The sequence below is a fragment of the Coregonus clupeaformis genome, unplaced genomic scaffold (assembly GCF_020615455.1).
Source record: "Coregonus clupeaformis isolate EN_2021a unplaced genomic scaffold, ASM2061545v1 scaf0075, whole genome shotgun sequence".
NCBI classification, from domain to species: Eukaryota; Metazoa; Chordata; class Actinopteri; order Salmoniformes; family Salmonidae; genus Coregonus; species Coregonus clupeaformis.
The window spans coordinates 563,720-577,468 of NW_025533530.1; the positions used below are offsets into that span (position 1 = coordinate 563,720).

General features: G+C 45.9%; 1 protein-coding gene across 1 annotated transcript in view; it reads right to left on the bottom strand.

Moving 5' to 3' along the window:
• bmpr2b (bone morphogenetic protein receptor, type II b (serine/threonine kinase)) overlaps positions 1 to 8,694 on the bottom strand; it is a 121,687-nt gene extending 112,993 nt beyond the window's left edge. Inside the window, exon 1 of the mRNA XM_045213046.1 lies at positions 7,790 to 8,694. Within this exon, the coding sequence (XP_045068981.1) occupies positions 7,790 to 7,850 (61 nt within the window). The 5' untranslated portion in view covers positions 7,851 to 8,694. The remainder of the gene's footprint in view (positions 1 to 7,789) is intronic.
• Positions 8,695 to 13,749: the final 5,055 nt, after the last annotated feature.

Consider the following 13,749-nt stretch of genomic DNA (forward strand, 5'->3'; position numbering starts at 1 on the left):
TACAGTACTGTCCGGTAGAGGGCAGTCTATATAGACTACAGTACTGTCCGGTAGAGGGCAGTCTGTATAGACTACAGTACTGTCCGGTAGAGGGCAGTCTATATAGACTACAGTACTGTCTGGTAGAGGGCAGTCTATATAGACTACAGTACTGTCTGGTAGAGGGCAGTCTATATAGACTACAGTACTGTCCGGTAGAGGGCAGTCTGTATAGACTACAGTACTGTCTGGTAGAGGGCAGTCTATATAGACTACAGTACTGTCCGGTAGAGGGCAGTCTATATAGACTACAGTACTGTCCGGTAGAGGGCAGTCTATATAGACTACAGTACTGTCTGGTAGAGGGCAGTCTATATAGACTACAGTACTGTCTGGTAGAGGGCAGTCTATATAGACTACAGTACTGTCCGGTAGAGGGCAGTCTATATAGACTACAGTACTGTCTGGTAGAGGGCAGTCTATAGACTACAGTACTGTCCGGTAGAGGGCAGTCTATATAGACTACAGTACTGTCCGGTAGAGGGCAGTCTGTATAGACTACAGTACTGTCTGGTAGAGGGCAGTCTATATAGACTACAGTACTGTCTGGTAGAGGGCAGTCTATATAGACTACAGTACTGTCTGGTAGAGGGTAGACTACAGTACTGTCTGGTAGAGGGCAGTCTATATAGACTACAGTACTGTCCGGTAGAGGGCAGTCTATATAGACTACAGTACTGTCTGGTAGAGGGCAGTCTATATAGACTACAGTACTGTCCGGTAGAGGGCAGTCTATATAGACTACAGTACTGTCCGGTAGAGGGCAGTCTGTATAGACTACAGTACTGTCTGGTAGAGGGCAGTCTATATAGACTACAGTACTGTCTGGTAGAGGGCAGTCTATATAGACTACAGTACTGTCCGGTAGAGGGCAGTCTATATAGACTACAGTACTGTCTGGTAGAGAGCAGTCTATATAGACTACAGTACTGTCCGGTAGAGGGCAGTCTATATAGACTACAGTACTGTCCGGTAGAGGGCAGTCTATATAGACTACAGTACTGTCTGGTAGAGGGCAGTCTGTATAGACTACAGTACTGTCTGGTAGAGGGCAGTCTATATAGACTACAGTACTGTCCGGTAGAGGGAAGTCTGTATAGACTACAGTACTGTCTGGTAGAGGGCAGTCTATATAGACTACAGTACTGTCTGGTAGAGGGCAGTCTATATAGACTACAGTACTGTCTGGTAGAGGGCAGTCTATATAGACTACAGTACTGTCTGGTAGAGGGCAGTCTATATAGACTACAGTACTGTCCGGTAGAGGGCAGTCTGTATAGACTACAGTACTGTCTGGTAGAGGGCAGTCTATATAGACTACAGTACTGTCTGGTAGAGGGCAGTCTATATAGACTACAGTACTGTCCGGTAGAGGGCAGTCTATATAGACTACAGTACTGTCCGGTAGAGGGCAGTCTGTATAGACTACAGTACTGTCTGGTAGAGGGCAGTCATATAGACTACAGTACTGTCTGGTAGAGGGCAGTCTATATAGACTACAGTACTGTCCGGTAGAGGGCAGTCTATATAGACTACAGTACTGTCTGGTAGAGGGCAGTCTATATAGACTACAGTACTGTCCGGTAGAGGGCAGTCTATATAGACTACAGTACTGTCTGGTAGAGGGCAGTCTATATAGACTACAGTACTGTCTGGTAGAGGGCAGTCTATATAGACTACAGTACTGTCTGGTAGAGGGCAGTCTATATAGACTACAGTACTGTCTGGTAGAGGGCAGTCTATATAGACTACAGTACTGTCTGGTAGAGGGCAGTCTATATAGACTACAGTACTGTCTGGTAGAGGGCAGTCTATATAGACTACAGTACTGTCTGGTAGAGGGCAGTCTATATAGACTACAGTACTGTCCGGTAGAGGGCAGTCTGTATAGACTACAGTACTGTCCGGTAGAGGGCAGTCTGTATAGACTACAGTACTGTCTGGTAGAGGGCAGTCTGTATAGACTACAGTACTGTCTGGTAGAGTGGCATAGTGCATAGACCAGCATTTCCCCTGTGAAAATCACATTTAAATGAGTGTGTGAAATGTGTCTGGGATGGGATAAGAACAGGCAGGACAGGGCAGGGGAGTCAGTCTGTTCAGCGCCAGCCAGCAGAAATAGTCAGCAGCATCACCACAAGGGAATGTTTCTCCCCTCCCCCTCCCCCTCCCCCTCCCAGACACAGTCCTCCCCCCATAGAGACAGAGGGAGACACCCCCTCCCCCTCCCAGACACAGTCCTCCCCCCATAGAGACAGAGGGAGACACCCCCTCCCCCTCTCCCTCCCCCTCCCAGACACAGTCCTCCCCCCATAGAGACAGAGGGAGACACCCCCTCCCCCTCCCCCTCCCAGACACAGTCCTCCCCCCATAGAGACAGAGGGAGACACCCCCTCCCCCTCCCCCTCTCCCTCCCAGACACAGTCCTCCCCCCATAGAGACAGAGGGAGACACCCCCTCCCCCTCCCAGACACAGTCCTCCCCCCATAGAGACAGAGGGAGACATTGTTTAGTCTAAAGCCAGCAGCAGTGTCCTGTATACAGACCATACCAGACCCTCCCTTCCTACGTACAAACAGATTACACTATCTGCATACAGAGACCCAGGTCCTCACAGCTTCCCGTATGTTACAGGGACAAGGTCTTATGTTGGATAATATTTTGAAGTCTTCGGACCAGTCAGTGCTTACGGTTCACAGTGTTTAGTGTGGTTGTAAGTGCTTGCAGAGCTGTCTACTTGTGTGTGTTAGGGCTGGGCGGTATCCCATATTTTACTATATACTGGTATTGATGCACAGACCGTGTTTTCAATGTTTGGTTTGTTTACATTTCCATTTACATCATTTAGCAGACGCTCTTATCCAGAGCCACTTACAAATTGGTGCATTCACCTTCAATGTGATACGCCACTCTGGGGTGTGTAATGTCCATCTCTCTCCTTCTCCTCAAGCCCCCTGTCACATCAAGCCCTGCCCCCTGTCACACCAAGCCCTGCCCCCCGTCACATCAAGCCCTGCCCCTGTCACACCAAGCCCTGCCCCCCGTCACACCAAGCCCCCCGTCACACCAAGCCCTGCCCCCCGTCACATCAAGCCCTGCCCCCCGTCACATCAAGCCCTGCCCCCCGTCACATCAAGCCCTTCCCCCCGTCACATCAAGCCCTGCCCCCTGTCACACCAAGCCCTGCCCCCCGTCACACCAAGCCCTGCCCCCCGTCACATCAAGCCCTGCCCCCCGTCACACCAAGCCCTGCCCCCCGTCACATCAAGCCCTGCCCCCTGTCACTCACGGAGAGCAGTTGCCATGCCGTTCACTCCATCTGCGTGGTCAGATGCAACAAGATGTTGGTGACAACTATGCTGGTCCAAAAGGCTTCTCAAGAGCTTCTACCCCCAAGCCATAAGACTCCTGAACAGCTAATTATGGCTACCCAGACTATTTGCACTGCCCCCCTCCCCCCACTCACTATTTATTATCTATGCATAGTCACTTTACCCCTACCTACATCGACTAACTGGTGCCCCCGCACATTGACTCTGTACCGGTACCCCCCGTATATAGCCTCCCTACTGTTATTTTATTTTACTGCAGCACTTTAATTATTTGTTTAAAAAAATATTTTTCTTAAAACTTAATTGTTGGTTAAGGGCTTGTCAGTAAGCATTTCACTGTAAGGTCTACACCTGTTGTATTTGATTTGATTTGATTTCCACTTTGCATCTTAATTTAAATCCACAAACGTTCTAAACAGCTTCTACCCCCAAGCCATCAGACTACCAACTAGCTACCCGGACTATCTGAATGGAGCCTTTTTGCACTATTTTGACACATCACACACACTGCTGCTACTGTCTATTATCTATCCTGTTGTCTAGTCACTTTACCCCTACCTACAGTATACTGCTGCTACTGTCTATTATCTATCCTGTTGTCTAGTCCCTTTACCCCTACCTACAGTATACTGCTGCTACTGTCTATTATCTATCCTGTTGCCTAGTCACTTTACCCCTACCTACAGTATACTGCTGCTACTGTCTATTATCTATCCTGTTGTCTAGTCACTTTACCCCTACCTACAGTATACTGCTGCTACTGTCTATTATCTATCCTGTTGTCTAGTCACTTTACCCCTACCTACAGTATACTGCTGCTACTGTCTATTATCTATCCTGTTGTCTAGTCACTTTACCCTACCTACAGTATACTGCTGCTACTGTCTATTATCTATCCTGTTGTCTAGTCACTTTACCCCTACCTACAGTATACTGCTGCTACTGTCTATTATATATCCTGTTGCCTAGTCCCTTTACCCCTACCTACAGTATACTGCTGCTACTGTCTATTATCTATCCAGTTGTCTAGTCCCTTTACCCCTACCTACAGTATACTGCTGCTACTGTCTATTATCTATCCTGTTGTCTAGTCACTTTACCCCCTACCTACAGTATACTGCTGCTACTGTCTATTATCTATCCTGTTGTCTAGTCACTTTACCCCTACCTACAGTATACTGCTGCTACTGTCTATTATATATCCTGTTGTCTAGTCACTTTACCCCTACCTACAGTATACTGCTGCTACTGTCTATTATCTATCCTGTTGTCTAGTCACTTTACCCCTACCTACAGTATACTGCTGCTACTGTCTATTATCTATCCTGTTGTCTAGTCACTTTACCCCTACCTACAGTATACTGCTGCTACTGTCTATTATCTATCCTGTTGTCTAGTCACTTTACCCCCTACCTACAGTATACTGCTGCTACTGTCTATTATCTATCCTGTTGTCTAGTCACTTTACCCCTACCTACAGTATACTGCTGCTACTGTCTATTATCTATCCTGTTGTCTAGTCCCTTTACCCCTACCTACAGTATACTGCTGCTACTGTCTATTATCTATCCTGTTGTCTAGTCACTTTACCCCTACCTACAGTGCATTCAGAAAGTATTCAGACCCCTTGACTTTTTCCACATTTTGTTACGTTACAGCCTTATTCTAAAATTGATTAAATTGTTATTTTTCCCTCATCAATCTACACACAACACCCCATAATGACAAAGCAAAAACAGAAATATCATATTTCCATATTATTCAGACCCTTTCCTCAGTACTTTGGCAGTGCCTAAATGACTAAAATCTAAAATGTAAATATTTGGGGAGTTTCTCCCATTCTTCTCTGCAGATCCTCTCAAGCTCTGTCAGGTGTCTGTAGTGACGCCTCTAGCACTGAGATGCAGTGCCTTAGACCGCTGCGCCACTCGGTCTGTAGTGACGCCTCTAGCACTGAGATGCAGTGCCTTAGACCGCTGCGCCACTCGGTCTGTAGTGACGCCTCTAGCACTGAGATGCAGTGCCTTAGACCGCTGCGCCACTCGGTCTGTAGTGACGCCTCTAGCACTGAGATGCAGTGCCTTAGACCGCTGCGCCACTCGGTCTGTAGTGACGCCTCTAGCACTGAGATGCAGTGCCTTAGACCGCTGCGCCACTCGGTCTGTAGTGACGCCTCTAGCACTGAGATGCAGTGCCTTAGACCGCTGCGCCACTCGGTCTGTAGTGACGCCTCTAGCACTGAGATGCAGTGCCTTAGACCGCTGCGCCACTCGGTCTGTAGTGACGCCTCTAGCACTGAGATGCAGTGCCTTAGACCGCTGCGCCACTCGGTCTGTAGTGACGCCTCTAGCACTGAGATGCAGTGCCTTAGACCGCTGCTCCACTCGGTCTGTAGTGACGCCTCTAGCACTGAGATGCAGTGCCTTAGACCGCTGCACCACTCGGGAGCCCAAAATCGAGTGGTCAGAACCTGGTAATATCAGGCTGTATAATGGGACATAAACCTAACAACTTCAATGGCTGATTCCACTGAACAGGGGATAATAACCATCACCAAATTCACTGGGAATACATTACATAGTACAAAGAAACAATACTACAAGTCGTAGCTCCATACTACTTGTCAGACATAGAGAACCGATACTGGCCGTATCCGAATACCCATCCTACCTACAGTATACTGCTGCTACTGTCTATTATCTATCCTGTCTATACTAAATAGTATGCGAAAAAATAATGTTTTATAGTATGTGAAAATTCTAATATAGTGCTCAGAATACGTAATCTAATGTGTGATTGCGTTGACTCTCGCCATTCGTTAATTTAGCTACAGCGCGTCAATTTATCTGATTATCAGCTGTTGTCAAACAAGTGAGTCGGAAAAGACGAGTGAATTCTACTACATCAAACGCCGAAATGATTGTGCAGTTTAAGTATAATAATAATAATAATAATAATAAAGTATGTAGTACGCTAGTACAGGTATTCGGACACAGCCACTGGTTTTTGGGGTGGGATTGGCGTGGGGCGTGGGGCGTGGGGCGTGGGGCGTGGGGCGTGGGGTGTGGGGCATGGGGGGTCTGTGGGTGGCTTTTGACAATTTTGGGGGGATTCCTCATGTCTTACACATTGGTAGAAAAAAGTTTGGTCCAAATCGGATATTCGGTACTATATTTATTGAATAGTATATGAATCCTATAAATTCAAATGGCCAATTTGGATGCAATCAATTATCTTAATTTCTCAGGGGTCAAATTATGTTATATTTCAACAAAATAATGTTGCAGGAATGCTTATCTTATCTGTTTCTAACGGCAGAAACCGTTTCAGAACAATCTGAGATGGTGGGTGTCATGGCTTGCTGAATTTTTGTATTTTTTTATTTTATTTCACCTTTATTTAACCAGGTAAGCCAGTTGAGAACAAGTTCTCATTTACAACTGCGACCTGGCCAAGATAAAGCAAAGCAGTGCGATAAAAACAACAACACAGAGTTACATATGGGGTAAAACAAAACATAAAGTAAGAAATACAACAGAAATGACCCAGCAACGGATTGTAACACCGGACAATATGATTTAACCAACATTAAACTGGTAGTTACCGGTGTGGCTATACAAAACGTTGCCAGAGGTTTTTCAACTGACCTGGGTATTGCCGATAATATCTTCGTCCTCGATTCTTGGAAACAGGAGTCTCATAAAATGTCTGTGTCCAGTTGTAGGGGGTCCGTTTGAATTTAGAAAAATGCTCAGTTATTAAAATAAAAAATATGAGACTCCTGTTTCCAAGAATCGAGGACGAAGATATTATCGCCAATACCAGGTTAGTTGAAAAACCTCTGGCGACGTTTTGTATAGCCACACCTGTAACTACCAGTATAATGGTCCAAAATGTTTTGGTTAAATCACATTATCTAGGAACGACCCAGGTAATAGAATAGTCATTATAAACTGGGTGGTTGGAGCCCTGAATGCTGATTGGCTGACAGACGTGGTATATCAGACCGGATACCACAGGTATGACAAAAAAAATGTACTGCTCTAACTACGTTGGTAACCAGTTTATAATAGCAATAAGGCACCTCTGGGGTTTGTGATATATGGCCAATATACCACGGTTAAGGGCTGTATCCAGGCACTCCGCATTGTGTTGTGCTTAAGAAAAGCCCTTATCCATGGTATATTGGCCATATACCACACCCCTTCGGGCCTTATTGCTTAAATATATCCCATGAAAGCAGGCAAATTGTGAAATTGCAGTAACTACTACGCTATAGAAAGGAAGATGGTTAAGATATATCCATGAACTCAAACCTATTTTCCAATTACATCATATGGAAATGTGTTTATGTATATGTATATTTATTTCATCGCATTAAGCAAAAACAGCGCAAGGCCAAGAAAGGTTAAACTTACCAGCGACCGGACCGAGGAGCAGGATGCCATACAGCCCCAATATTCGGCCCAGGACTGCCATGGCTGCTGGGGTTATTTGGGACGGGCGGTTTCTCCAAGAAGTTGTCGGTTTTTTTTTCCAATGAATTAATCCCACATTGTCCAAATCAAATACGATGGATGAATAAATGTCTTACAGTTTTAACAGTTGATATTCATGATTGTTTCTAATCTTGATTGTCCAAACAGTGGGTCCCAGACAGTGCAAAAAAAAATGTGCGAAAAAATCACAAGCTATTTATGAGCTAACAAAACAGCTAACGTTGTCTGTCTACTTTCTTATCAACTAGCTAGCTATTATTTTTGATTGACAAAACGTTTTAGTTCGACATCGAGTCTCTACTGTACCGGGCTACAGTAACGTTACCTACGTCTTCAGCCTTCTAACGTTAACATTATCTCATAACTAACTAGCTAACTAACTAGCATTCACGACCACAAAAAAATAATACTTCGAAGCAACTAGTTAGCACGCTACTTATGATACGATTTTAAAATCCATGAAACGCAGCTAAAGTAACCTCACATTTCCCAAAGGCCAACTAGCTAGTTAGCTAACTAGACACAGGCGTATATTTAGTCTGGCTGGCACTGTCATATGGATATATCTGACATCTGATCGGCGAGATAACCAGGCAGATTCTAGTCATTTAGCTAAGAGAGCTAGCAAACTGGTTTAAAAAAAAAACGGTCATCACAAAATTGATGCTCCAACTTGTTTAAAAAAAAAGATATTCCGATCAAATCCGTTTGATATCCACCCGCAGACGACAGATCCTCTTCTGCCCCCCGGATGAAAACCTTTCGTGTAGAGTACAGGGGGAAGACTGACTGGTCGGTCCAAAGAGCATGTGGCGATTTCACTCCCCCAAAAAAAGGGCCTTTAAATCGAAGACGAAAAAAATGTGTTTATTTAAAAATGGTGCAGCATTCAAAACTAGATTTCCAGTAACCGTTGTACGTAGCTAGCATGTCCATTTTTTTTTTTTTTACTATTTCCCTTTTTAACCACAGCTTTCTGTTATCAGCGCCCAGCCTTCAACTTCGCTTCTGTCCTGTCTAGTAGGGCCGAACTGCTACTGGGCTGGGTCATTCCTATATTATGGTGTCCTGTCTAGTAGGGCCGAACTGCTACTGGGCTGGGTCATTCCTATATTATGGTGTCCAGTCTAGTAGAGCCGAACTGCTACTGGGCTGGGTCATTCCTATATTATGGTGTCCTGTCTAGTAGGGCCGAACTGCTATTGGGATGGGTCATTCCTATATTATGGTGTCCTGTCTAGTAGGGCCGAACTGCTACTGGGCTGGGTCATTCCTATATGGTGGTGTCCTGTCTAGTAGGGCCGAACTGCTACTGGGCTGGGTCATTCCTATATTATGGTGTCCTGTCTAGTAGGGCCGAACTGCTACTGGGCTGGGTCATTCCTATATTATGGTGTCCTGTCTAGTAGGGCCGAACTGCTACTGGGCTGGGTCATTCCTAAATTATGGTGTCCAGTCTAGTAGGGCCGAACTGCTACTGGGCTGGGTCATTCCTATATTATGGTGTCCTGTCTAGTAGAGCCGAACTGCTACTGGGCTGGGTCATTCCTATATTATGGTGTCCTGTCTAGTAGGGCCGAACTGCTACTGGGCTGGGTCATTCCTATATTATGGTGTCCTGTCTAGTAGGGCCGAACTGCTACTGGGCTGGGTCATTCCTAAATTATGGTGTCCAGTCTAGTAGGGCCGAACTGCTAATGGGCTGGGTCATTCCTATATTATGGTGTCCAGTCTAGTAGGGCCGAGCTGCTACTGGGCTGGGTCATTCCTATATGGTGGTGTCCAGTCTAGTAGGGCCGAACTGCTACTGGGCTGGGTCATTCCTATATTATGGTGTCCTGTCTAGTAGGGCCGAACTGCTACTGGGCTGGGTCATTCCTATATTATGGTGTCCTGTCTAGTAGGGCCGAACTGCTACTGGGCTGGGTCATTCCTATATTATGGTATCCAGTCTAGTAGGGCCGAACTGCTACTGGGCTGGGTCATTCCTATATTATGGTGTCCTGTCTAGTAGGGCCGAACTGCTACTGGGCTGGGTCATTCCTATATTATGGTGTCCTGTCTAGTAGGGCCGAACTGCTACTGGGCTGGGTCATTCCTATATTATGGTGTCCTGTCTAGTAGAGCCGAACTGCTACTGGGCTGGGTCATTCCTATATTATGGTGTCCTGTCTAGTAGGGCCGAACTGCTACTGGGCTGGGTCATTCCTATATTATGGTGTCCAGTCTAGTAGAGCCGAACTGCTACTGGGCTGGGTCATTCCTATATTATGGTGTCCTGTCTAGTAGGGCCGAACTGCTACTGGGCTGGGTCATTCCTATATGGTGGTGTCCTGTCTAGTAGGGCCGAACTGCTACTGGGCTGGGTCATTCCTATATTATGGTGTCCTGTCTAGTAGGGCCGAACTGCTACTGGGCTGGGTCATTCCTATATTATGGTGTCCTGTCTAGTAGGGCCGAACTGCTACTGGGCTGGGTCATTCCTAAATTATGGTGTCCAGTCTAGTAGGGCCGAACTGCTACTGGGCTGGGTCATTCCTATATTATGGTGTCCTGTCTATAGTAGAGCCGAACTGCTACTGGGCTGGGTCATTCCTATATTATGGTGTCCTGTCTAGTAAGGCCGAACTGCTACTGGGCTGGGTCATTCCTATATTATGGTGTCCTGTCTAGTAGGGCCGAACTGCTACTGGGCTGGGTCATTCCTAAATTATGGTGTCCAGTCTAGTAGGGCCGAACTGCTAATGGGCTGGGTCATTCCTATATTATGGTGTCCAGTCTAGTAGGGCCGAGCTGCTACTGGGCTGGGTCATTCCTATATGGTGGTGTCCAGTCTAGTAGGGCCGAACTGCTACTGGGCTGGGTCATTCCTATATTATGGTGTCCTGTCTAGTAGGGCCGAACTGCTACTGGGCTGGGTCATTCCTATATTATGGTGTCCTGTCTAGTAGGGCCGAACTGCTACTGGGCTGGGTCATTCCTATATTATGGTATCCAGTCTAGTAGGGCCGAACTGCTACTGGGCTGGGTCATTCCTATATTATGGTGTCCTGTCTAGTAGGGCCGAACTGCTACTGGGCTGGGTCATTCCTATATTATGGTGTCCTGTCTAGTAGGGCCGAACTGCTACTGGGCTGGGTCATTCCTATATTATGGTGTCCTGTCTAGTAGAGCCGAACTGCTACTGGGCTGGGTCATTCCTATATTATGGTGTCCTGTCTAGTAGGGCCGAACTGCTACTGGGCTGGGTCATTCCTATATTATGGTGTCCAGTCTAGTAGAGCCGAACTGCTACTGGGCTGGGTCATTCCTATATTATGGTGTCCTGTCTAGTAGGGCCGAACTGCTACTGGGCTGGGTCATTCCTATATGGTGGTGTCCTGTCTAGTAGGGCCGAACTGCTACTGGGCTGGGTCATTCCTATATTATGGTGTCCTGTCTAGTAGGGCCGAACTGCTACTGGGCTGGGTCATTCCTATATTATGGTGTCCTGTCTAGTAGGGCCGAACTGCTACTGGGCTGGGTCATTCCTAAATTATGGTGTCCAGTCTAGTAGGGCCGAACTGCTACTGGGCTGGGTCATTCCTATATTATGGTGTCCTGTCTAGTAGAGCCGAACTGCTACTGGGCTAGGTCATTCCTATATTATGGTGTCCTGTCTAGTAGGGCCAAACTGCTACTGGGCTGGGTCATTCCTATATTATGGTGTCCTGTCTAGTAGGGCCGAACTGCTACTGGGCTGGGTCATTCCTAAATTATGGTGTCCAGTCTAGTAGGGCCGAACTGCTAATGGGCTGGGTCATTCCTATATTATGGTGTCCAGTCTAGTAGGGCCGAGCTGCTACTGGGCTGGGTCATTCCTATATGGTGGTGTCCAGTCTAGTAGGGCCGAACTGCTACTGGGCTGGGTCATTCCTATATTATGGTGTCCTGTCTAGTAGGGCCGAACTGCTACTGGGCTGGGTCATTCCTATATTATGGTGTCCTGTCTAGTAGGGCCGAACTGCTACTGGGCTGGGTCATTCCTATATTATGGTATCCAGTCTAGTAGGGCCGAACTGCTACTGGGCTGGGTCATTCCTATATTATGGTGTCCTGTCTAGTAGGGCCGAACTGCTACTGGGCTGGGTCATTCCTATATTATGGTGTCCTGTCTAGTAGGGCCGAACTGCTACTGGGCTGGGTCATTCCTATATTATGGTGTCCTGTCTAGTAGGGCCGAACTGCTACTGGGCTGGGTCATTCCTATATTATGGTGTCCTGTCTAGTAGGGCCGAACTGCTACTGGGCTGGGTCATTCCTATATTATGGTGTCCTGTCTAGTAGGGCCGAACTGCTACTGGGCTGGGTCATTCCTATATGGTGGTGTCCTGTCTAGTAGGGCCGAACTGCTACTGGGCTGGGTCATTCCTATATTATGGTGTCCTGTCTAGTAGGGCCGAGCTGCTACTGGGCTGGGTCATTCCTATATTATGGTGTCCTGTCTAGTAGGGCCGAACTGCTACTGGGCTGGGTCATTCCTATATGATGGTGTCCTGTCTAGTAGAGCCGAACTGCTACTGGGCTGGGTCATTCCTATATTATGGTGCCTTTTGGACCACCTTATTTTTTGGGGGAAAAGTATAGATATTTCTTTACAGTTTTAGTATTCTATCAGAAAAAGTAAATGTTTGACTTTCAGAAAAACATATTGGTCAAGCTCAGGTGCTTAATTTTTTTGGGGGTGCATTTTTCAACCTGTTAGGTGCATAATCCCAACAGGATGGAAATGTGGGGCCTAAATGAGCCATAGCTCTGTGATTGAGCTAGCATAATGGTGAACGCTTCAACAGGATTGTAACTTTCTCTATCAAACATATTTTAACATTTTGAAATGTGGTTAATTTTCTCTATAATTTAGCGTAACAGGGTGGAAATGTATGAGTGGGACATACAGACTAACAACATGGAACATGGACGAATAGATACAACTTGAGTGTTTATATTTATGTACCTTTAAACCATCGTTTTTTTGGCACTTCCTGAATGTGGTGTTATTGTAGGAAGGGGTTGTTTTCTTCAATGGAGAATTACAACAAACTAACAGGGTGGAAAGTGATATCAGGGACACACAGAAAATCTTATATAAAATAATAATAAATAAAATAAGCATGAAAAAAGCATTATTGATGACGGAGAATTTAACTAGGACTATAAAATAATGAAGAAAGATTAAATATTTTATGGTTTATATTTCTCGTGGAAGTTGATGAATAACACTTACATCCACTGAAAATAAGTGTTCAATATGCATAAAATTCTCTTTCAGATCCATATTTGTGTGTTTTTAAGGTAAAGGACTCCTGACCACATTTGACACTAAATAAGAAGTTATATTTCCTGGGGACAGAAAAGGCACCATAATATAGGAATGAACCAGCTGGCTACACGCATGCAGAAAGCGGGGTCGCGTCTCCTCCCCCTGCCCTCTCCACCCAATGTTCGCTCCGGTCATTATCAACAAAACGTCACAATAAGGTGCACTGCGGAGAGTGCCATTTGTCTGCTGGGGGGAAAGGAGATCACAGGTCCGCTAAAACCATTGACAACTACGTGCTGTTTTCATATGATTGTTAAATAAATGTTATAACTTTTTGACTTTGATATCATCACCTCTTGAAGAGCATAGTCAGAACTACACATTTCCGATTATTCCACATTTAGCTCTATCATCAGAGTCAAGCCATCTACACATACAATTTGATAATTTGATGCATATGTTAGATTTATCCAACCTACGTAACACACAGAACGCACTGCACCTGCCTCTGCAACACAATGCTGGAAGGCAAACGCAGCTTTCCATTGGAAATGAATTTACTTCTGGTGTAACGAAACAC